At 54.5% G+C, this 25050-nt stretch overlaps 1 protein-coding gene across 1 annotated transcript in view; it reads right to left on the bottom strand.

Moving 5' to 3' along the window:
• The window catches only part of DRP2 (dystrophin related protein 2), a 27698-nt gene extending 2648 nt beyond the window's left edge, over positions 1-25050 (bottom strand). Inside the window, 21 exon segments of the mRNA XM_041485339.1 lie at positions 130-216; positions 371-491; positions 627-864; positions 1487-1630; positions 1920-1985; positions 2681-2746; positions 2994-3130; positions 3520-3631; positions 3947-4113; positions 4237-4394; positions 5250-5335; positions 5567-5768; positions 7666-7740; positions 7993-8054; positions 8447-8568; positions 9817-10085; positions 10575-10695; positions 11742-11898; positions 12682-12815; positions 16846-16979; positions 24796-25050. Of these exon segments, the coding sequence (XP_041341273.1) occupies positions 130-216; positions 371-491; positions 627-864; positions 1487-1630; positions 1920-1985; positions 2681-2746; positions 2994-3130; positions 3520-3631; positions 3947-4113; positions 4237-4394; positions 5250-5335; positions 5567-5768; positions 7666-7740; positions 7993-8054; positions 8447-8568; positions 9817-10085; positions 10575-10695; positions 11742-11898; positions 12682-12815; positions 16846-16950 (2629 nt within the window). The 5' untranslated portion in view covers positions 16951-16979; positions 24796-25050.

The raw sequence follows: 25050 nt of genomic DNA, 5'->3' as shown, positions 1-25050 counted from the left end.
AAAGCTCTTGGCTGAAGCACTGCAGGTCATCAGCTGTTGCAGGGAAGCTGGGATTGGGGCAGGGCTCTGTGGGGAAAGCCTCACCTGAGGAAGCAGTAAGGAGAGAGAGAGGAGGTTTCACTCAAGTACCTCGGGAGCTGGGGAAGGCGCTCCGCAGCTTCTCCATTATGTCTTCCAGGCACATGCTGACTTCCTGGGTTTTGGCTTCCACCTCATCTGCAGAGGCAAGGAGGGCAGGTGGGTAGGAAAAGGCTCTCTGGACATCCACCTGGCTGCCAGCATCTCTGCAGGATGGCAGGGTGCAGGCAGCTTCCTGCAGCATGGGAACAAGGGAGCAGGGCCAGGAGCTCAGCCCAAGCGCAAAGCTCACCTGCAGTTTCAGTGTCAGGGGTGTTGTGCTCTTTCTCCTTTGCCTGGCTGCCTTCTGACTGATGTGGAGATGAAGCCAAGGAGGAGGCTGCTGAACCATTGCCTTCTGACTCTGCTGGAGGCTGGAATGAGAAGAGTTGTTGTGAGAAGGTTGTCATGACCCTCTGTCCCTGGCTTCCCCTTCTCTGCCCATCCCTTTGTGCCTCTGTCCCAGCTCTGCTGTGGCAAAGCCCACCCCAGCCTTGCTCTGAGCATACCTGCAGCAGCAGCTCCCTCAGCCTGTGCAGCTGTGACTCCAGCTGCTTGTTGTGGTCCTCCAGGATCTGCATCCGTGTCTCCAGGCGGCTCTTGTGCTGCCGGAGGATCCGTGCTTCTGCCAGCAGCTCCTCGTTACGTGGGTCTTGCACTGATTCAGGAGAGCCTGTGGCCAAGCTTGGAGACTCCACTGCCTCGTCATGCTGCCATTTCAAACGTCTCAGCTCTCCCTGGAGGATCCTGCAGGACAGCCCAGGTCAGCATCCCCTCCATCCTGCCTAGAGGCTGCTGGAAACCCCCAGGAGCTGCACACTGCGGGTGGCCCACGACTCAGACAAAGCTTTGCCATTTGTGAGGCCTAAGGGCCAGGATGCTGCACTGCAGAGTGGCCTGTCTGTGGTTCTGCCCCACCCAGGGGGTTCAAAGATAAGCAACCACTTTCCAAGAGGTTGAAAACAAGGGCAGGGAAAGCATCACCTCCTCCTGAGCTGGTGTGCCCTGCCTAGAGCCTCACCCTGGTCCACAGCAGCAATACCACTGTTCATGAGGGGCTCAGGGACAAGAAAGACGGAGTGCCCTGGGCCCACTTTAGCTCATTTGGAGTTCAGGAGGGAGCAGGCTCTGTGGATGTAGGAAGGAATGTTTTGGGGAACAGAGTCTTCTCCCTTCCTTGAGAGCAGACTCTCACTGAGTTTCAGTGCTCAGCTTAGCCACCCTCCAAAACTGCCCTCTCAGCATCTGCAATCCCCACCTCCAGACCCAGCAGCATCCCCTGCCTCCACTCTGAGCTCTACAAGGCTTCTCCAGTCCCTTCCCCTGTCTCAGTCCACAACCCCCACCTTCAGGTTGCCCATGTCTCTACCTGTTTTCATCCTCTAAGTGGGCCAGGACTCTCTCCAGCTCTCCCTTGTCATCCATGTTGAGGCCTCCTGGACCCTGCTGGCTGCCCCCAGGCTCTCTGTCCGTGATGGGGCTGGAATGGCGCAGCAGGTACTGGTCCTCATCCCTGTTCCAGCAGGTGGAGAAACACATTCATTAGGAAAATCACGGGATTTGTGTGCCCTTGGAGAAGGACAGCATGGAGGGAGGCAGTTTCACAGGGAAGCTCCTGGCTGCTCCAGGCCTAGAGCTCAGAAGGGGCTCAGCATCCCTGATGTTTGTTTTTGGGGGTGCCCAAGAGCCTCTCACTCAATGGGAGTGGGAAGGAAAGCATTTCTGTACCCTGGCTAGGCATGGATAGAGCCACAGGAGCCCTGACCCATCAGGAGGTGAGGAGAAGGGAAAGGAGAACTCACAGGCTGTCATCAGGGGACAGGCTATCACTGAAGAAGGAACAGTTCTGGCTTTCCATCTCTGCAAGCCTGGAGGGAAGAGAAGAAGGTTGGGATATGGTCAGACACCCTAAATGTTTGCTCAGCTACTTGCAGCAGGCCCTGCAAGACCCCTCTCTGCAGGGTCTCCCACCTGGCCTGCACCAATCTGTCCTGCACAGGCCCTAGAGAATTTTGCCTTTTTAAAAACCAAAATACACTGCTGCCCTGGGTATAAATCTCTAGAACAAAGAGCTGCTGCTGTGCAGTTGGCTCAGCCTCCTCTCTCACAAGCAAAGGAAAAGGATGTAAGAATTCCAGCTCCAGCCTAGGACCTGAGCTACAAGTACAGGCTCCCTGCACCCCCTGGGTCCCCACAGCCAGGGCAGAGGCACCACAAACCCCAGGGCAGCAGCAGTGGGAATCTGGCAAAGAGCTCTGGTGAGGACACAGAGCAGAACAAGACACCAAGGGATGTGCCTGCTGAGAAGCCATCCAGCAGCTCATCCTGGGAAGAGCAGGACAGCACATGGAGGCTGCTGCATTGGTGAGACATCTGCTGCCAAATGCATGGTCTTTGCTGCCAATTTGCACAGCACCGCCACATCCCAGGCAGGTTTTCCTGGCTGTGCAGAGTGCTGGGGCAGGTGGAGGGGTCTGTGACCATCTGTGTGCCCCAAAGCCCGCCCAGACCCAGCAGGGTCATGCTCTGTGCCCCAGCAGGACAGCGGAGCCCATGGGGGTACCTGCTGGCAAAGTGCTCGATCCTGGAGTGTGTGTCAGCGTGTGGTAACATCGGGGACGAGGCTGGGCTGCAAGAGATGCACACTGGTCAGCAGGCTGGGCACAGACCGATCCCAGCTGGCTGAGAAGAGCCAGGGAGGGGCTGGACAGAGAGACTGAAATCTCTGTTCCTTCAAGAACAAGGTGGCATATCACCACCAGAGCTCCTCCAGCCCTCCTCCAGGAGCCCTGCATGAGCTGAGATGCTCTTTCCATCCACAGAACTCATGTCTCATTCTGGGCCCAAAGACATAAGCCAGGGCCCAGGCAACTCACGTCTCAGAGAAGTCAGCCTCGAGCACGGACTGGACGGGCAGGTAACCTCTCTGTGGGTGCTTGCTGAAGTACTGCTTGGACCGGAACTTGTTCTTCAGTGTCGTGGCAAAGTCTCTCATGTTCTCACTGGATGTGGTCTGCAGAGACACAAATGGGACACAGGTGCCTGTTTAGTGAAAAGTGGGGGACCACAGCTCAGCACCCTCAATAAGATATCCCCTCAGACTGGGCATGAGCTCCATGGGGGAAGAAGCAGATAAAACTGAGGAAGCAAGGAGGGCACACAGCAGCTCTGTGAGCCTGCCCTGGGGCCTGGCACAGGCCAAGCTGGGCACTGGGGCCATGCATCCTGCTCACCACGAGCCCCAGAACAGCAGGGACACAGGCAGCCTCCAGCACGCACAGGGTACAAAACTACACAAGGGATCCACTTGTGGGACTGCACCAGCCTAAACATCACAAGGCTGCTGCCATCAGTGGGCCCTGCTCTGCACCAGGGCCCTCCCAGCCCAGCCCAGCCCTGTACCGGGGTGTAGTACTCCATGATGGGGTAGTGCAGCTTGTTGCCCTTGCTGGCTCGCCCCGTGAGGAAGCAGGTCTGGCAGATATCCACATTGAACTGCTTCAGGCTCCGATACCTGGGGAGGTCAAGAAGCCATAGGGAAGCAGTGGAAGTCATCAAAACACGTGTTTAAAGCCCAAGAAGAGGTCAGTGGGAGGGGACAGAGGTGGCCTGTGTTGCTCTAACACCCCAGTGAACCCACAGTGCTGATGGCTGCACTCCCCAGGAAAGCATTCTGCTCCTTCCCCTTGGCTGGCACCTGCTCTGCCCTGCCAGGAACACTGCTGGCTGCAGAGCTCCAGGCTCCCCCGAGAGCACAGAGCAACTCAGCTCTGTCCTGCAGGACAGCACACTCTCCCTTGGGGCCAGGGTCCCGTATCACAGCCCTTACCTGAAGCCCTTGATGGGGCACTGCCGGCACACGGAGCACTTGGTCTGGTGCTTCACCTGCTCGGCCATGGTCACCCGGTGCAGCACCGCCAGCCACACCATGGACTGCGGCTCCAGGTTGGCCCACTCCAGGAACTGGGACGCCTCAATGGCAGACTTCCCATTACTCTGGGGAGGACAGGAAGGGGCTGCTCAGAGCTGGGACCTGGCTGCCAGGGGGAGCAGCTCCCCTGCCACCTGGGGAGCCTGTTCCCAGCACAGACGGGCCGAGGGCCGTGGCCCCGCACTCACAAAGCGGAAGCAGCTGCGGATGCTGGGCTCCACATTGCTGCCCCCAAACGCTGCCACCTCCCCCAGCTGGCGAGGGACCTGGATGGCCTCATGGAGTAGGACACCCAGGTGCCGCTGGTCACACAGGCCCCCGGCGTTGGCCACTTGGCTGAAGAGATCTGCGGGCACACAGACACAGCTGACAGCCCAGCAATGGGCAGGCACGGGGAGCAGGGTGTGGGGACACCAGGGACCCCACTGCCCACCCCCTAATACAGACACACAGCTGACAGCCCAGCAATGGGCAGGCACGGGGAGCAGGGTGTGGGGACACCAGGGACCCCACTGCCCCCCCCCTAATACAGACACAGCTGACAGCCCAGCAATGGGCAGGCACAGGGAGCAGGGTGTGGGGACACCAGGGACCCCACTGCCCACCCCCAGCACAGAGCTCAAATACGAGGAAAAATCTGAGCTATGATTAAATTACTTTTACCAGTGTCCTTCCAGCTCCTAATAACCAGTTTAGTGTCTTCTTTGGACAGAGGTTCCATACATCATTTATTAAACAGCACCAGCTAGCCTGTCCTCTATGAATCAGCCTAATCCCTTCATTTAACCCCTTGGTGCTCCCTATGCTACACAAGATTCCCCTCCACAATATTCCACGGTTAAAATGCAGTGAGGAAAGCAAATTGAGTGAAACCTACTTCCCCCAGCTATACACCCCTGGTATTTTCCTTCTGGAAAGCACTGGATAACTTTCCTGTGTGCCTTCTCTGCACTGTTCCTTACAGTGTCATGCAAGCAAGATCACTGCAGCACCAGTCACTCTGCAAAAACACCTCCTAATTTTGGTGGCGTAGGCCTGGGGAGGGAGGGAGAGGTGATGATGCAAGCAGCTTAGTCACTGCAGGAAAGCTGTTTCTTTGCTCTTCCCGTGCAAAGAAGGTCTAAGCCAGGAAACAAAACCACTCCTGTTTTCCCGAGGTGAATTCACACCAGGTTCTAGGGGAGGCAGACAAGGGACTCACACTGGAACTTCTCCTTGACCTCTGTCCCGCACAGACACGCGATGCCCGTCTTGAAGGAGAGAGCCCTCATCTTCCCGCTGCGGCCACTGCAGGACAAGATATTGCACAGGTCTGCAAATGCTCCAGAGTGGGTTTTTCTTGGCAGGGGGGTCATCAAGGCAAGCACACAGCAGGCAGCCTCCCTCACTGGCAGCCACAACCTTTGTGCAGCACTGCCAGCTGGAAGAGCAGCACGGGGGTATTGTACTTGCAGGGACCCTCATGGCAGGGAGGAATGACTGGCAGCCCCACAGCTCAGAGGACACTGAGAGAGGTACCTGTCAAAGACGTTCAGCAGCCAGTTGAGGCTCATGTCCACGCAGAGGGGCACATTGACCAGGATGCCCCGCTCCTCCTCCAGCCGCTCGTAGAGGGCGGTCAGGCAGTGGATCACCTCCACCACGTCCATCGCCCGGTCGCCGGGCTGCAGGTCGTGCTCATTGAAGATTTCCAAAGCCGTGCCCAAGGTGACCATGTCCACTGCACAGAAAGCACAGGCAGAGGGAACAGAGGGGAAATGAGAGAGGTGAGAAGTAAGCGGAGGGAGTTGCTGTCCTGCCCTAACCTGGGGCAGTATTAGTCCCACTTGGGGAAGATGCTGGAAAGGATGGGTGCAGCTGCTAGAATTTCTCTCCTGCCTGTAAACTTCTCCCAAAATACCACATCTCCACCTTGAGCCACCATTCTCTGTGACCTTCCTCCCTCATTTCTGTGTCCAGCCATGGCCATTAAATGCCCCCCATGGAGGGCAATGTGCAGAGCCCAGTGCATGGACCACGTCCCTGTGGGGCTGCTGTGGGGAGGTGAGGGGGCACAGACCCACACAGACCCTACAAGCAGCTGCCCAGAGATGGATCAGTCCTGTCTCCAGCTCTGACAGGGTGAGGGAATTGAGGCACAAACCCAAAACAGGGCTAGGACAGTGTGAGCCGCCCAGCTTTCAGGCTTCTATGGCTGCAGGTTGTACGTGCTACTGTGTTAGCAAGCAGCAATATTTCTTTCCTGAAAGTCTTTCCATCTTTGAGACCTTTAATATTCACAGTACCCAGGGGACTGTGTGCCTTTTCCACACTGTAGCTTCACTCTGTGGATAAATCCTCCCTTCTCCTGTCAAAGCTGCTACACTTGCACTGGGAAGCCCCAGTTTCTGTGCCAGGGAGTATCACTCCTGCCCACCCTCGTGTCCACACTGCCCACGACTGCATATGGCCCTGATCTATCCCTCACTGCTTCTTTCCCACACAGCCACTCTACCAAACTTCTCATGATGGGAAAGCTGCCTTGGCAACCTCCTTGCCCTTTCCTCAAGTATATCTTGAATAAAGAGCACTTATCCAAGTCATTTCTGGAGTGGAAAGAAGGCGACGGTGCAGCATGTGAGGTGCAAGAGATGCACAACCAAAGATGCACAAGCAGCACACAGGAGAGTTCTCCTTTCTTCTTCACCCTTGTTTCCTCTCCACACCTTGCCTGCTGCTGCATGGACACCTTAACAGGGTGGCAAAAGCTTTCTTCCATTTGCTTTACATCCTCCCTGAATGTCCCTGGGACAGGACAGTCTGATCACCACAGTGTTATGAAAATACTCCACAGCCAGGGTTTGACTCCCTTGAGAACCCAAACTCCTCTTACCCTGACTCATTGCCTCCTTCCAGCCCTTTCACAGGATGTCAAGGAGCACAGCTCTGCCTGGGCCCCACTGCTGATCCCCTTCATGAACAATTATTTCAGGAGGAGGATTTTCCTCATCCTGCTGCTGCTTAATTTTGACAGAGCCTTAGGTGAGAGGCTTTGTCAAAAGCTCTGAGCAGCCAAGGATGCTGCATCTATCAGATTCCCACCTGTCTGCTTGCCAGTTCCACCAGAAACTCCTCAGCAGTCTCCAGGGAGCAGCTACCTCTTGGAGAGATGTTTGAACTCCTGTTGTATCATATTCACCTGGCTATGAATCCTCCAGTTTTCACCAAGAGTGCAGAAATCAGGTTTATTGGCTCCCTTCCTCCTCTTTAAGCAGTGCAGCCCTCTCTGTCCCTGACAGTGAGTCTGGTTTCATCTCTCAGTTACATCCGCACCTCCTCCATGCTCCTTTGGAGCTGCTTGGTGAGTTCCTGCCTGATGCCACAGCTTTGTAACCCTGAGCTGGACCACTTTGTTCTCACATCCCTTTGGACAACACCTGCCCTTGGGTCACCTCCACCCCAAGCTGTAAGAAAGGCGCTGACACAGAACTCAGCTTCCCAGGCTGATCTTCCTGGTTTCTCGCCTCAGCTACCTATCCCCTGGTGCCTGCTGCCTTTGATGTGCTGATAAAAGCTTGTGTTAGTTTAAGCCTCCACTGAGGGGGAGCCAGCAGGAGGGAAGCTCTTGCCACACTCACATCGAAGGGCTTTTTGCACCCGCCGCAGCTTCATGGCCGTCCGGTACGCCGAGAACTTGATGTTGTTCAAATCCGCTGCAGGGACACAGGAAAACAAGAATAAAACCACAGCACAACTTCCTTATCTGCAGGGCAGGAAGCAGCAGTTGCAGCTCTCAGACCCCAGCAGAGCACGTGCAGGACAGTGAGGAGCAGAGCCTGGCAGGGGTCACACCCCACTGCTTTGGGGGACCCTGCGGCACAGAGGGGAGAAGGTGGCCTGGGGGAGTCTCACAGGCACCCAAAAAGGCAAGTACTGCTCCAATGGTTCTGTGACAGCCTCCTTACCCAGCGTCTGGTACAACTCTGTCATCTTTGGGTGGTCCCAGCACGTCGTCTGGGCCTGGTGGCTGGAAGCAAAATTGATGGAGACCAAGAGTCAATGTGGTAACCAAAAGCTGCAGTGAGAGATTAAAAAAAGGACCTGGCCAGCGCTGGGAGCAAGTGTTTCAGTGTCTGCAGACACTGCTGCATCCCCCGGAGCACACTTCCCAGCCACAGCAGCATGGAGGATGCCCACAGCAGGATATCCCCACTTGCTGCCGGCCCCTTTCCTTCCAGCTGGGGTTTCCTCTCATCTTGAGCATCCCAGCAGGCAGGGAAAGCCTGGATCTGCCAGGCTGAGGAAGCCCTGCTTCACTGCAGGTGAGTTCTCACTCCAGTATGCCCCCCTCTCCTAATTGCCCAATTCCTGATCCCTCCAGGCCAGAGAAGACCTCGGGCTGTCTGGGAGCACACTCACTTGATGTAGTATGGCACTTTGTTGGGGGAAATGGCTCGCTCCCAGGGGACCTGGACAGAGGCTGCAAGGAGAGAAACACGTGTCAGATCAACACCAAATGCTCCTCTAAGCTGCTGCTGTTTCTGATGCCAGCCTTGGCACAGCAGGACTGTGCCAGCAGGTGGGTGCCTCTGAAAAGGCTGCATCTTCCCAAATCACCAGCTGGAGGTGTTGGTGCAGGCAAGGGGATGCTGCCCACAAAAAAGGCTCAAGACTACTGGTCTTGTTAGAGACATCTTGCCTCTTGAGACAGGAGCTTTGTATCTGGCTGAGCTCAGAACTCAGGAAGAGACATTTCCTGATGTTTTGGATGATGCCCAAGGCAACCTTGTGGTGACCAGTGGGCAGGGCTCATAGCAGATGGGATTTGGGCACACAGACACAGCACTGCCTGTTATGACCAGGCTCAGACACCCAAAGCATCTGTTGTTCCTGCTCTGGGTGCCAGCTGCAGTATCTTGGGAAGATGAGGATTCATCCCACACCAGCTGCCTGCCACCCTATGTTATATAGAGGATGGAAGCCATGGCATGACCCATGGATATTATGGAAAAAGGAAAATATTCCTTTTTCGCAGGTAGCGTATCAATTCCAGCAACTGGAAAAGTCATTCTTCCTTTCAGATAGTATTCAATCTGCAGACAAACACAGGCCAACAAATCCCACTGACATCCAGAGACTCTGCAGGGCTCAGCATTTCCAAGGATGGACCCCAGGCTCTGGAGCACAACCTGCTGCCCAGCCTTTACAGGCCTGAGAGCTGTCAGCCAACAGCTCTGATCTGTAAAAACAGCATCCCTCTGCCTCACCACATGAATGAAAACCTCCTGAAAAGGCACATTTTTAGCCTCCAAATAACCAACACGGGCTATGAGGGACTGCCTTTTCCTGCCATCTGTTGTCTTGCTCTGAGGCTGACACAGTCCCAGTGTCCCCTGGGAGCTGCTGCTGCTGTGAGTGTCACAGCTCTGTGCTCTGAAGGGAAACCACACTCACGTCCCACCCTCGGTCCCGAACATGAGGCAGCACAATGCCAGCTTTGGAGATGCCTCCTGCTTTAGGGGACAATGACTTGACTATGCTGAGCCACTGTACCTGTGTAAGGCTGTGCCATGACAAGGTGCTCAGCATGGCAAGTTGCTTGGGACACTGCTGGCCAAAATCCCCCTCACAAAGCAGGGGGGCTGTGGGAAGGAGGCCTTGGCCCTGAGATCCCAGCTGATGAGGCTGCCTCGGACTGAGCAGTCCACGGGAGCAGCTCTGTGCTCCTGGGAGGCAGCATTTCACCACCTCCACGGCCAAGGCTGGAGCCCCCTCCCAGCCAGACGTACCTTGGTGGACTGGATGTGCTCCGGCAAGGAGTCAATGAAGAGGTCCCCGATGGGTTCCCAGGTGTCCCGCACGCTCTCAGCCTGGTCCAGGGTCGTGCTGAGCTCTTCCATGGCCCCTTTAATCTCCAGCAGCTGCTCCAGGGTGCGTTCAATGTGGCGGTGCTGGTCCACGCAGCGCGCCGTGAGCTTCTCCCACAGCTCGCTGGCCACGTTGGCCTGCTTCCACACAAAGCGGCTGATGTTCTGGATCCGGTGCCGCGGAGACACATCTGGGAGGGGAAAGCAGCGGGGAACAGGGGGCAAAAATGAGAGCCCAACCCAGAGGAGAGAGGGGCAAGGGGCAGAGGGAGGACAGGGAAATGGGAGATAAAAATATCTAGGGAAAACTGGGAGAAGGGAAGGAAAACAAGTAATAATAGTATCCATCTCTGCATCAGCTCCTCTAGGTATGCAGCCTCTCTATCCTCACAGGCTGTGCTGCTTTTAAAAAGCTACCCCAGAGCTCATCTGGTGCTGCCTCATGAGGTGCCCCCATCACGGACTGCACCAGGAGCCTCTGCCTTTTCCTGGACAGTGACACTGCTCTGTGCCAGTGTGACCTTTTGCCAAAGGACTGGGCACAGCCTGGGCACCGTGGTGTGAGGCAGAGCACTGATGTGCTGCTTTGTGCCACTGCAGCCACCTCCACTCCACCCTGTCCGGGCCAGCCCAGGAGGAGCTGTGAAACCAGAGATTAAAAAGGGGGCAGCTGCACAGACCTTTGCTTTCCAAAGTTGGTTCTTCTAACTCCTCAAACGGGTGCTGGGAAAGGAAAGCCTGTGCTGACTCCAGGACAGAGTAAATGTATGGCCCCCGAGACTTCACTTCTTCCATGAAAGCCTGCAGAGTAGAGCACAGAGATGAGACAGCAGGCTGAGCCACAAAGCTGTGCCCTGGCTGCCCCCTTGCCAAATGCTGCAGTGATTTATTCACCCCAAGGCACAAACCTCCCTGGAGGCACAGAGAGAAGTCAGTGTTAAGGGAAATATTTTTGTAGTTCAGGGAAGGAATGACCACCTGGCAGAAGGTGGCTCCTGCAGAGGTCTGGCCTGCAGCTTTGCTGGAGTGGGGAGGCAGAACAGCAAGCCCAGAATGGCATTGAGCCAGGGCTGCACAGGAGGAGCTGTTTTATTTATGGTGCTTTCAGAGGCACTGCTTGGGGATGCTCTTCACTTGTGCATGGCCACACTAACAACCCTTCCAGCAGCTGCTCAGCAACAGGTCCAGCTGCTGCAGGAGCAAGGAGAGGAACAGCAGGATGCCCCAAAGCAGCACATCTGCCAGGGAAGACTTCAGAGGCACGATGGTTTAGTATGTCCTCTCCTCCCCTCCACTGCAGCTCCCACACCAGTGCTGTCTGCTGAATGGGCTGTTTGTGCACCAGAGAAGCCCCAGCAAGGATGAGAGACAGCAGCAGTAAACACCTTAATTTTGTTTTCAAGGTAAAAACAACTAAAGCCCAACAGCCACTGGCAGTGGGAAGAAAATGCTGTAAACCTGGGAGCAGGAAACTCTGATCTGCCTGGGTGTACCCTGGTTTCAGGAATGATGATAACATGTTCCTGCAGGCAGCACTCATGTCCCAGCCACAGGATTGCCCCTAGACCAGCCTTCTCAGGCTCCAGGATCCCAAAAGCAGAGGCCAGTGAGAGGCAGGACACAGGGAAGCCACTACAAAGAACAGGGTTCATCACCAGCTGCAGGTGACTCGAGGCTGTAATGTGGGTTTGTTGTCCAAAACCAGATGGGCTCTGCCTTTTCTCAGAGCAGAGATGGAGACACTCCCCTGAGTGTCTGTGGACTGGCTGTGCACGGGCAGTGACAGGAGGCAGGGCTGCCCACGGGAGCCCTCAGAGCAGGGAGCAGGGCAGGCAGCAGGAACGCACCGCGTGTGTCTCCTTCTCCTGCTGCACCAGCAGGACATCGCCCCGCAGGGGCAGCTGCGCCGACAGCTCCTCATCCTTCTGCCCCAGCCAGTCAATGATCTCCTGGAGAGGCACCTGCAGCTTCCCACTGTGGTCAGAGAAGGCCTCCAGCCGAGCCCTGGCAGGAGAGCAAGGACAGTGAGACGACAGACAGACAGACAGGAGAGCAGCAGGTTCCCAGAGGAGGGGAAGCACAGCACCATGGCTGGGTGCTGGGCCCCAGGACCTCCTCAGGGACTGGCAGCACACCTCAGCACGGGCTGTGCCCGACCCCAGGCAGCAGAGAGCCTGCACTGCCACGTGGGGTGAGGCACGGAGGCACTGGGGACAAGAAACTGAAGCCATTCCTCACCCTGGAGCCCAGAGTGGAGGACAGTCATTCTGTGTTTGCCTGTGGGTCAGAACTGCTCTGGCTAGCAAGGGGGGCTTGGAATGGCATTTAACGTCTGGGCAGCTTCCAGGAGCCTTGGATTAAGGCAGGAGACAATTAACACGCCCCAGTTAAGCTCTCTGTCATGCTGGCTGTGGAGCTGCAAACTCTGACAGTCTGGAAGGCATGCTCCCCTCATGCAGTGGAGAGGGCTCCCAGTGAAGGGACGGACACAGAGGAGGTGCAGGCAAAGCCACAGGGCAAAAAGAGACAGCTGCAGAGGTGGCAGAGGATAGAGAGAGCAAACAGGAGGGAAGGAGGGGAGGGAGGAGAGGTTGGGATGGGTAGAAATGGAGGAGATGCTTTCCAGCAAAAGGACATCTGTGTATCAGAGGGGGAGCTGAGCCAAGGTCACTGTGAATTCATGTGGCTCATCAAGCAAAAAAGTTCAAAAACCTCCTGACAATCACAAGCAGCAGGCAAGGCTGGAGGGCCAGGCCAGCCTGGAGCTGCTGCAGGCAGGACTCTTACCGAAGGCTGTGGGATTTTTTTTTTATCTCGTTCCAGCAAAGATTCATCTCCAGAGGGGCCTGGGGCCCGGCAGCACTGCTTGGAGCCCGAGGGGTTACACTCGAAGGTCCTGCACCATCCTGTGAGGCTTCAACCTGGGCAGAAACAGAACCACACTGCATCCAGGGATTGCTGCCTGGTGCTTTGGGATCTTGCCTGGAGACACCCACCCAACTCTGCCCTAACCCTGACTGGTTCTTTGACTCTCAGGGGGGCTGCCCTGTTCCTTAAGTGGTTTGTTAGCAGCTCCCAGGAAACTCCTGGCTGTCTCTGCAAGAAGGATGCAGTGCCAGCTCCAGCAGCATCCAGAGCAAAGGTTGAAGGGAGGGTTTACTGCACATCTTTCTCCTCAGCCATCCAGCAATGAGCTTATCTTGCTGAGAGCTGCTAAGCCAGAGCTGGTCCTTATGTGTCACAGTGCCTGCAGGGCTAATGATGATTTTTCCCATGTTATACAGAGCTGCTGTGCTTCGAGAGGAGGCTGATCCTGCTGTTCCTAGGGACCAAGTGGATCTGCCAACATCCTTTATGCCATCCCCAATGCTGGCACTTGCCACCTGCTCCTCTACAGAGGCTCCAGGATATTCCCTGCCTGCATGGCAAATCTGAGGAGCCACTTCTCCTCCACAGATGCTGCTTCTCCTCCGCAGCTCTCCAGAATGAGCAGCCGTGGGAAGGGTGCTGCAAAAGGCCATGGAGAGAAGACAGCAAATCCCAACCCAGCCAGGCAAGGGAAGCACATCCAGCTGGAAAAACTGGGTTCTGATCCCTGGACAGCAAATCCTTGTTGGAATCCTTTCCTGAGCCTTTAGCACTGTATCACAACACACTCTGTGCATGTGCTGGTGACAGCAACACACAGGATCAAAAGCCCCTCACACAGGACTCAGTGAACGAGAGGGGATTTTCTCTCCAAAAAACACATTTTGTTGAGCAAAACACATGGACACTTTCCCATAAGTGAGACATCAATGAGCTGTGTTGGAGAAATGGCAGCATTTCGATCGAATGCTGCTTTGATATTAGAGAGGTAATTATCCCCAGGTGCTTAATCAACCATAATTAAATGTGTTAGTACTTTCTAAGCAGCATACAACAGGCCAGATAAGGGCAGCTGCCTTGGGGGAAAAGCAGCAGCTCTTTCAAGGGGAATGTGCACATACTTGTCACTTGTGCTGTCCAAGGGCTGGTGGAGGTGTCTGGAGAAGCGATGCAGCCAAGCCGAGGGAAACAACAGGCAGGAGAAAACAACCAGACAAGGAATTTGGCTGCACAGCTAAAAATACCCCCTCCACACCAGTTCTCAGAGAAAAATCAAACGATCGCCAAGACTGGTGCTAAGTTTGATTCATCTAAAAACATCCAACAGGCTGTTCTCTGCCTCCCCATCCTGCCACTCCAGAAACACCAAGAAAACAGAGAAAACCATCACCCACAGAGTTCACAGCATTCTTGGGGCCACAGATAATGATCCACTGAAGCTAAAACTGCTGCTTGCACATATTAAAACCAATACTCTGCATGTGCAGGTGCTCATGGCACCGAAGTAGGTCAGTCCCAGAGCACTGCCAGGGAACTCTCCAGCCCTCCCCTCTATCCCAGGGGACACCAAAGGAAGGGATCAGCTCTACCTGGGTGCACCTGCAGCACAGCTCTGCAGACAACCCAGTCCTCCCAGCCTTACTCCATAAGTTAAAAGCCCACCACGCCTGCAGCTCCCAAGCCTTGCAGATAATCCCGTAGCAGTGACCAAGCCGAGAGCAGGTGCCGAACACCTGCTTCCCTAGGACAAAACCCCTGCAGGCGAGCAGACGGAGAAATAAGTGCTTTCCCTCTGAGCACCCCCTCAGCATCCCTTCCCCAGAGCCCGGCAGCGGCAGCCCGGACCCTCACACCCCCCTCCACCCTGGAACAGGTTTATTTTCGGACTCACGCTGGCTGTGGCAAGCGCCTCCGGCTGCGCTCAGCCCGGCTCGGCCGAGGAGCGGGCATGGCTCCTGCCGGCGGCAGCGCCCGGGCAGCGCCGGGAGCCCGCCGAGCCGGGCACTGACCCCCCAGGAATGCGCAGGGGGCGGCAGCCGCCACAGCCAGCCTCAATCCCAGCTTTGTCCAGCGGCATTCCAGCGGCCTCCAACCTGCCTTAACCCCGCGGCTGCCCTCCGAGCACATGAGGGCAGCGATGCGCCCGCCGCAGGGCAGCCCCAGGTGGGACAGCAGCCGCGGGCAGGGTCACTGCTCCGGGCGCTGCAGAGCCGTCCCTGCGAGGCCCCGGCCAGGGGATGCGCTGGGATGGCCAGCGGAGACCTTGGCCCCGATGCTGGAGCACACGCAGGGCACACAGGGGTGCTTGCCAGGAAAGGGATTTAGCCGGGAAATCATCCCATCAAGCCTCAGTGATCCAGAAGGTAAATAGGTTCTTGAGATCTAATCCCAAAAAAAGTCAAAGATGCCTTTGTTGTCCCCCACGTGCCCCAGCACGGTGTTGGGTACCAGCAGATGTTCATGCCAGTTTGGACCAAGTGCAAATAGTTTCTTTTTGCCAAAAAGCTCTGGACTGGCTTCTTGTGTCCCCCACAGTCCTGACGCCCAGAATTTTTATCATGCTCTCTTCCACCTACAGGGAGGGAAAGAAAAGCTCCCAGTATCTCTCCCTCTCTTCTCTGCCTGCACATCTGATGGGTGCTGACCCTCCCTCTGGGACCAGCACAGCCAGCTCCCCTCCTCAGCACCCCTCGGGTGAGTCCGACAGATGGGAGGGCAGCTCCCAGACTGGAGGAGGGGGCTTCAGTGAGGCCACAGCTAAGGATGGGCTGTGCAGCCTGCCCAGAGCTTTCAGCACCAGCAAGGACAGGACAGGGAGGCTGTTTCCTAGGTGCCAACAGCAGCCCCTTCTAACGGGGAGCTGTCATTAACACTGCTCCTGCCCCCGCTCCCCTCCTCTCTCCCAGCAAATCCCACAGAGCTCTGATCCCCTCACAGAGGCTTGGGCTGCTCAGGCAGGTCAGGAAGGCTTTTCTCTGCTCATCCTGTTCTGTCCCTCTCCCTCCTCACTTCATTTGCCAGGCTGTTTATCAACCACACGTGCACTGGCCCACAGCAGTCTTGCAGCAGCCACCCTGGGACCAAGAAACCCTGGCTCAGCCACCAAGAGCCTGCCCCCTGCCTCATTCTTGCATGCTGGAGCCTCTCCAGAGACAGCTCTGCCTTCCTCCTGCAGATCCCAGCTCCCTGAGGCAAACAGGTCCAGGCTGGTGGTCAGCCACAGTAGGGAGAAACCCCAGGCTCAGCCCTTGCTTCTCATGCTTGAAGCACGACAAAAAAAGAAAAGGCAGAGCTGGGACCTGGTTTGTCCTGGCAAGAACACTGCCAGTGCCCAAGGGAACTTTTGGCATTGTCCAGACAGGTGAGAGGTACCCTGGGACCAAGAGCTACAGGCAAACAGGGATCCACAGCCTGGCAGAGCCCAGGCAGTGTTTCCCCACACCAGGGTGCTAAACCCCCTCATGACAGCTCAGTGCAGAGCACAGGCAGCTTTGCAGACAGTTGCCAGCACACCTTTCTGTTCTTCAATCTGCTCTGCCATTTGCCCAGGGACCCCCAGAGACCTTCCTGCCCCTCTGGTGAGGAGCCTGGCCTGGGGCTCCGAGACCCTGGAGGAAGGAGGAGGGACACCAAGGTCTGTGCCTTAAGATAATTAGATTAGTCAGAGGTCAGATTCCTCCTCTGCCTTACAGCATCCACCAGGGGTTTCTTTCCAATCTCTTCTCTGCAACCAGGAAGAGTAGAAAACCTACATTTTCACCAAAAGCTGACATTCTTCCAAGTTTCCAGGAAAAAAAAAAAAAAAAAAAAAGCCCAACCAAACACATAAGAGCAGTTAACAGTAACCTCTGGCTCTTTGCTGTGGAAGAGGCTCGGAGTCCAGCTCTGCAGGTGTTCTCTCTTCCCTGCTTTGGGGAACACTGTGCAGCAGGAGTGCCAGAGCAGAGCACACGCTCTCCTTAAGCGATGGGGGCTGGAGCTGACAGCCCTCCCTTCTCCAGGAACAGAGGGCCCGTTTGCCCCACAGAAAGCTGCAAGCTCTGCACAAAGGTGCCAGAGGAGGCTCCCCGAGGCCGCTCTTACCTGGGAGAGCGGGCGGGCAGCGCTGCGCTGCGCCGGGGCCGGCGGGCGCCACTCAGGACATGGAGGGAGGACATGGAGCCATTCCTGCATCACCAGGGGCTGCATCAGAGCTGATGGTCATGGGGATGGAGCACCTGAAAAGCAGTGTTAGAGTCCCCGCGTCAGCTTGCACCTCCTCACGGAGCTGACCCCCTTCCCAGCTGCCTGCAGCGCTGCCTCCATGGCAGCCGGAGACTAAAAGGAAGCATTTTTTAATTTAATGTACTTCTACTAGTGTTGCAATCTTGTTTCATCTAAGCATCCAACTCTTCCACCTGGTTGTGCAATTTGCTGTTAGTGAGTCCCACAGACAGCACTTTTAGAAAGGGTTGGGTTTCTTGAACTGTACAAGATGGTTTAAAGAAAGGGAGAGAGGACCTCACTAGCATGGCCCTTGTTATAGTTTTGGTTGAGATAACATTCACTTTCTTCCTAGCAGGTGGTACAGTATGGTTTTTAATCCAGAACAACTTATGTTTAGACAGAACAGACATATCCCCATAACAGACAACATTTTCAAACATATTTTTTCCTTTTATATTCAGAAGGCAAATTGCCTAGAGCCCCAGCTTCATGTATCTCATACTGTGAGCTAGCTTTTTATGAGTTTTTGCTCATTATGAGCTATAAAATTCCCTTCATTATCCCCATTTTTGAACTGCGTGACCTGTAAAGCCAGTTAGCAGTGGCCCCTTGACTATTCTGTAGATCAGAAATGCAACCTCTGGTCACAGTACTGCTGAGTTTTGTTGTTTGGACTCTAAATGAGCTAAAATAGGGATTCATTTCATTGCCAGCACCATCTCAGCTTTATGGAAAGCCATGAGAAATAAAGCTCAGAGAAAACTTGGTGACTGCTTTCCTACTTAGAGAAGGTAAAAATCACCTGCTCCAGCAGACAGAGCTCGTGTCTGCCTGGAGATGAGGCTGCTTTGAGGAGAATGAGTGATGCTGATGGAAGAAGGCTGCTGGCTCCTTCACACCCAGCTCAGCTGGACAGCTGGGGGAACCCTCCTGGCAGGGCAGGAGCAGGCAGCACATCCTGCACTGACAGCAGCCACTCTGCACAGACAGCTGAGGAGAAACCCCCCCGGCCCCGTGCCACTGCCCATCTCTGGCACTTTCACAGCCCTCACTCCCCTGCCTGAGCCTTCCCTGCCTCTCTGCCCTCAATTACACACATTAAGAGATTATCCTATGATTTTTTTTTAAATCTCTTAGTGATTTTTACAGCCATAATTCTCTCCCTTTCCAGCAGAGCAGCCTGTGCTGAGCTCTCCAGCAGGCTGACAGTCCAAGGTCTCATCCTCTCCCTCTCCTGCCCATTAGCACCAATGAACACTGCAGGCTGTGCATCCCTGCTCCTCTCCCCATGCAGGCAGGGGATTATGAGGGGATTATGAGACCCACACTAATAATTATAAATTCCAGGGTCTTCAAAGCCCTCCAGCCTCTCGGTGCAAATTCACCACACCCAGCCCCAAGGGTACAGAAGATTTCTGACAGAAGGTAACAGCACCTCCTTTCCCTCCAGTGCTTGCGCCATTTGGGCTCTGTTGCTCTAAATGACCTCTGGATGACACTCAATGTAGCCAAGATACAATTCTCAGGGTGTGAAAAGCTATTTTTCCTCAAAGCCTCTGACAAAGGAATGCCACCGAGCTCTTCCCCAGGACTGGGAAATCCATGGCTTTTGCAGTGAGGTTCTGATGTCTCCCTGAAGTTGCCATCCCGAGGTTTTTGTGTGGTACAGTGCAGTGAAACCGCAGGGATGTGTGCTGGCCAGACGAGCTCAGCCAGCCCTCCAACAGCACACCCAGGGGCTCTCTGCTCTTAGTCCTCCCAGCACAGCCTGGCCCCAGTTCCTGCCACCAGCACAGAGAACAGGGGCAGTAGCGGGCAGGTCACAATGCTCTGACTGCATCTTGCAGAGTGACAGATGTGCATGCACGGGGCAGTGCAGCTCTGAGACAGGGGTGGGTAACCCTGGTCCTGCAGGTGCCCACGCGCAGGACCTGGAGGGTGCCCACGCTCCCTGCCAGCATCGTGGAAATAAGGACAGCCATTGCTGCACCTCCTGAGGGCTGGCTCCTTGAACTCCTCCAGGGATGGCAAAGCCCATCAGGACACAGATGGCACAGGGAACTAAAGCCTGTCCAAGGCAGAAGTCACAGAACAGGCTGAGTGCCAAGCAAGGGGCACTACCCAGTCATGTCCTGTGCAGCCCCTTGCTGCCACGAGCACTAGAGCAGGGTGGAGGGCAGTGGCTCAGCTGCCCTTTGCCATTCTGCAACAGCAAAGACAAAGCCCAGGGGTAGAGAACCCGGACAGTGTGGAACTGACTGAGCTGCTCAGCAGCCAGCACAAAGGAGCACGTTCAGGGGGAGAGAGAGACAACCAGACTGAGAGGCACGTCTGCAGGCAAGCCAACAGCTCCATGTGACCCCTTGCCAAATTCCCTGCTATTGCTGGAACCAAGCAAGGAGAAATGCTCTTGGATCTGCTCTCCTTCTCTGCTGAGGCACACAAAACAGCTCCAGTTCTGGCACTCCTACTTCAGTGCTTCCATACAGCTCTGGGGCTGGGCACTGCAGCATGTGGAGCAGAGATTTGTGGATGCTTCCTGGCTAAATTCCTCTTGCCTGATGCCTATGCCTGCCAAGAGCCAAACCTGTGATCCACTCTGCCTCTCCCACATCACCATTCACCCTCTGCACTCTGCTTTAGGTTGGTGCTGGAGACCCAGCACACGACAGCAAAGGTTCAACATCATACAAACCAGACTGAAGTCCAGACAACAAAAACTATCATCCCCACAGCCTACTCCAAGCCTCTGATTGAAAAGGAGTTGAGATTCTCCTTGGGAGGACTCAAGGAACAATGTGGTCAGGCTGTTCAAACAGATATAAAGTGAGCTTGGTCCCCTGGGCACAGAACAAACATCAAGGCTCAGGTGAGCAGAAGCAGGTGAGAATTTCCACAGGTGGACACTGCAAGAAGCAGTGGCAGAGTCACCATGGAGCAGGGACTGGGGCACTGCACTCACACAGTGGAGACAGCAAGGAGGGAGACCTCTTCCACTGGTGTGTCTCACCTGTCTGTGCTGGAGGTCCCACTGCAGGCACAAAGGTGTCAGATCAGCCCTCAGAGGCATCAGGTACAACCTCCTTACCTGGTGCTGTTTTGCATCCTCCCCCATGCAAAGCACCCAACACTTGCCTCTGCTCTCAGAGCACCCTAAGAAATGGAGCAGAAATGTTCCACAGTGCTGTGTTAGAGCTTCCAAACACTTCAGCACCCAAACCACTACTGAGGTGGGACCTTGATGATCCTCCAGTTGAAAAATGAGAGAGCCAAAAATCTGGGTGTTACTTTTCAACAGTCGAATGCCTGGGCATTAAAGGTATTAAAACCAAAATAATTGCCTTTTTTTCTCTTCCTACACGAGCTGTACTTGTTACAAATTCAGCACTGGAGAGCCTGTCCCACTCCCTTCTTTCCAGGCAGTCTGACGAAGGCAGCTGGAGTAGCCTTTGCTCAACCAGTCCTGTTTCAGCTCTGTCACACAACTCACTGCACCACTCAGGGACCTCTGTGCTCTCTCTGCTTTCCAGAGCTGCTGCAGCAGCATCCCTGGCTGGCTGGAGGGGCTGTCCCAGCTCCTGCAGCACCTCTTCTCCATCCCACCCAAAAGGAAGGTGACAGCTTGCCACCAGGGCACATGGTGCACAGAATTCTCCAATTCTGCTGCGTTTGTTTAAAATCCTCCTGATAGAAACCCATACCCAAACACTGAGAGAATTCACACTGCAGCTGACCCTCCATGGCTAAAGCCAACCCCCAAGATTAGAAACCTGTCACAGGCAGTAGAGTGTAATGTTGAATTTCCAGCTCCCTACCACACATAACAGCAGCAAACACAGCACACAGGTCAAGAGGTCTCTCACTCACACAGTTTATGCTTTGAATTCCTAATTTCCTCCTAAACATTCTTCCCTGAAACTTTCCACTTCAGATCTTGGCCTATAAGGAAAAAAATATGGGAACATCTTGAGGCAAGGCAGCTCAGCTCAGCCTTTATCCCATGAGGAGAGTGGAAATACAAACATGTTCCCTGCTGCTGGAAATGTTAATGACTTTGTTGTTGTTTAACTTACTGTACAGAGAAGTAATAACATTTCAGCTCAGCATGTTCAGTGTCCTTTCAGGGGAAAGGTGGGAGGCTTGTGGATATTTCAGAGTTCAGCTCCCATGTAGATGATAACAAAGGCAGCATTCCCAGGCTGGCAGACAGCAGGACTCCCTCGACAGCTTAACAACACATCCTGTTTCAGCAAAAAACTATTTTCTGCATTTGTAAGTAAATAATTTAAGCCTGAGATCGCAGGCCAGACGAACTACTTCCCAAGACCCCACTGGTCAAGGTTTGGTGAGAGAAAAGCAACCTTTGTCCCACTGGGATCAACGAAAAACAACACAGTTCCCTCTCAGAGCACGGGCCCTTCATCTCCATCTCTTTACAAACCCAGAACAGACACCCAAACACACTCCCACAAAAATCATCCCAACATTCTCCTGGCTGTTACGTGCTCCCATGTACCCTGAAAGGGGACTGCCAGCAATCTTCCACACGTGGGAGCATTTCCAACCCCATCATCTGAGGGCTAAAAATCCCAGAGGCCAAAGCAGCCACTGGGCTTCACACTGCACTTCCACCAAAGAACCAGGTCCCCTTTATTAATTAAAATGAAGGGTGCTTCAATTAAGCACCTGTCCATGAGAAGTAGCATAAAACTTTGGCTGTATCCGGCAGTGAGCAAGCAGCACAGAAGATGTGTTATTCACTGAGGGTGGGTGAAGTGGGGACTCACATCTAATGAGCTCCTTTCTTAAATGGACACTTGGACTTGGAGCTCATAACCAAAATGTTATTTTAATTCAACGGATAAACAGGTGCCACACATCTTAATAAGGAAGCAGCATCCTTTCCCCTGGCTCACTCTCCATTTTCCTAAGCAACAGAATATACACACTCACACAGCATCAAACTGAAAAATTTCACCAGTTGGCTTTGCACTAGGAAACTGTGGTGGTGATGATGTCCCCACCTCACCAGGTGAGTGTGGGTGTATGCCCACAACACGGTCATGCAAAACTGACTACCCCTCTCTCTGCTCAAAAATAACTTGGGGGATTTTTTTAAAGGAAGATTGAAAAACCTCAATTTCCTTTGCATGTCGTTTCAGACTCCCAGCTGGGTTTTAAGTTGCTCCCTCTAAAGCTCACTTTTCCTAGGAACTCTTCCCATCTCTTAGCAGCTTAAAGTACTGAAATAATGACTCCAGCAGACAGAGGACCCAGCTGTGAGCCCACAGCCCTGCTGGGCTGGACACAGAGAAGCTGCTGCCTGCTGGACCTGACACACAGAAGGAGCAGGAGAAGAGCAAGCAGCAACCTCCCAAAAGGGACAGCAGAATAGGGGGAAAATCACTTGCTTAATGACTGAAAGAAGGTTGCACCGAGCATAATAATTGAAGACATTCCTTCAGAAACGTGCCTCCTGTAGCCCTGAAACCTGCCAGTTTAAACCAGTAAAAACCTCAAGCCTTGCCTTTGCCTTTCTCCTCTAAGCACCTGAACCTTCCCTTCCCTGCTGCTGGAAGCAGCAAACAAGTTTTGCTGCATTGTGAAAAGCACATCACCCATTTGCCACGCTGTGTAACTGATCAACAACAGTGGGAAGAGCACACCCACACTCAGGTCTGATGGCCAAGGCAATGCTGCTGACTCTGGCTGCCTTGGCATTTTACTTCTCATTCTCACTGTAAACCTGGCACCTGCTTCTCTAAACTGAATACTCATGCCCCCAAGGTTGTTTTTATAATAAACTCCCTGCCAAAGCACAAGGCTCTCTGGCCTTCTGAGGCCATGAATTTTACGACCAGGCTGTGTGCCCCATGGAGTCACATTTCCTTCCCCTACTTGAGATGTGTCAGAGTGACTTTATTCTTATGCAAAGGGAAACAGCAAAGGCAAATGGGATGGAGCAATTTTGTCTCTATTCTGAAAAGATTGGTTTCATCTTCATACACCTATGAAAATGAGAGTTTTTTGAAGACTGAGTTCTTTCTGGTCAGTATGTCTTATTTCACGAGACTTATAATTCCTCTGTTATGCTTTTATCACAGACATCCAGGCTGAAGTGGAAGCCTTGAATGTATTTCTAAAAACATGATTATATTCAGAAATTCACCGTGTCTCCAGAACTCAGGACTTTTGTTTGAACCCATTCATTTAATCCCTTCACTGTCTGACTTTGTTTGGTTTTGCAAAGAGCCACTCCGACCCGAGCAGCCCCATTCACAGTTACAGCCCCGGCCAGTTTTAGAGAGCAGCATTGATCTGTCTCAGACGTTAATCCAGAGACATGATCCTCATCCCATGTCAGCTCCTTCAGCTGACAGAGAGGACCTGAGCACAGCATCAATCACAGCAACACTCCAACACTTGCCCTCCCAGCACCCCAGGCGCCCACATTCCTGGACACTGCTGCAAAACGAGACTTTGGTCCAGTTCCTTTCCAGAGTGGCACCACATCCTTGCTGACTCCAAAAACCTGCCTGGACAGCTCCCACAGCAGCAGAGAAAGAGCTTTCAGCACGGGGAGCTGGCAGGGGAGGGTGTGAGATGGCACCAGAGCCACACAGAGTGACAGGAGAATGGAAACCCCCCAGCACAGGTGAAGCTGGTGGCTGGGACCTCACACAGCTTCCTCAACAAGGGCACTGTGGTCAGGCAGGAAAGGCCATTAATGAGAATAACCAAACAAGAACCCTCACAGGTCCGAGACAGAGAGGTGAGCAGCAGCAGGAGAGGTGCGAGGGACCTTGGATTAGGGCACAGGGAAAACTGACAAAAAACTGACTAGACTTTTTTTTCATCACTAAAACTCAAAATACAAACAAACATTGGTTCTGCCAGAAAAAGTGTGGCATTTAAGGGTATGGGAATAATTGCTCCACACCCCTGTCACTGCACATGGGCAACCTCAGCATTGAAACCCCACAAATACAATGCTGGCACTTCCACCGGTGGATCTCCACAGCTGTGATGCTGTGCTGGAGGGAAGGCTGAAGGAAACAGGCTGGACTGGGCACCTCTAATAATCTGTGGCACTAAATCTTGAGAAAGCACAGCCCAGGCTGTCCTGTCTGGCAGGGAGAGGGAGGCAGAGTGCTGAGCCCTGGGGAGCAGGAAAGGTCCTGTGCTTCCTGCAGGCAGTCCTGCAGTCGGTCAGGGCGCATCCAGGGGAAGGTCAGTGGTGGCAATACAAGCCCTTGAGAGGGAGGAGGAGGAGGAACGATGAGTGAAAGGAGCTGGGGAGAAGCTGGGGGAGGGGAGGGCGGACACATAAAGGAGCAAGGCTGGCCCGTGTAAGGTACTGAATGGAAAGGGCAGAGCTGGGGCTGTGGGAAGATCCTCGCTCACTACGTGAGGAATATTTGGGTGCCTGCCTTGCCCTGCTGCCTGATCCTCCCAGGAAGGTGCTAGAAGGCCACCACGCACCCTGCCCGGAGCAGGGGTAAATAAACCTTCAACGTGCAGAGCATCACAGCCGGGCACACCGGCACGCTGGAGGCGGCTGCTCGCCTCGGGAACCCGCATCCCTAGCCGGTCCCTAGCCTCTCCCTCGTGGAAATGGTCTTGGTCGCCTCTCTGGCTCTCACCCCGACACCCTTCTTTTCTTCTCCGCAAGTTTCCTCAGCCGCACATGCATGGGCAGCGCTGCTGCCAAGGGACACGCACACCCCCAAAGAGCGCATTTCCCACCTCAAACCATCCGTCCAAATTCTCCCCTTTTCCAGCCCGGGCAGGAAATCCGAGAGGGAAACAAACGTTGCCATGGCCTACCTTCCGAGTCGGCCGGGTCCGAGGCGCGGGGGCAGCGGGGCTGTGTGAATCAGCAGAGGATCCCTGTGACAGGGATGCATGCTGAGCCTCAGCACCGCTGCCTCTCCTCCTCCACCGCCCCGGCTGCTGTGTTGCTATGCAATCACATCACCGCCGCCAGCGGCTCGCCCAGCTCCGAAGAGATACCCTTGACTCGGCAAAACACGGCGGGGAACAAGGACGAGCCCACCAAGCGCCGGCCCCCGGAGAGCCCGG

Source organism: Pyrgilauda ruficollis, unplaced genomic scaffold (assembly GCF_017590135.1).
Source record: "Pyrgilauda ruficollis isolate IOZ18807 unplaced genomic scaffold, ASM1759013v1 scaffold7, whole genome shotgun sequence".
NCBI classification, from domain to species: domain Eukaryota; kingdom Metazoa; phylum Chordata; class Aves; order Passeriformes; family Passeridae; genus Pyrgilauda; species Pyrgilauda ruficollis.
Note: the sequence above shows the minus strand (reverse complement) of the source record. Positions and strands in the feature narration are given on the sequence as shown.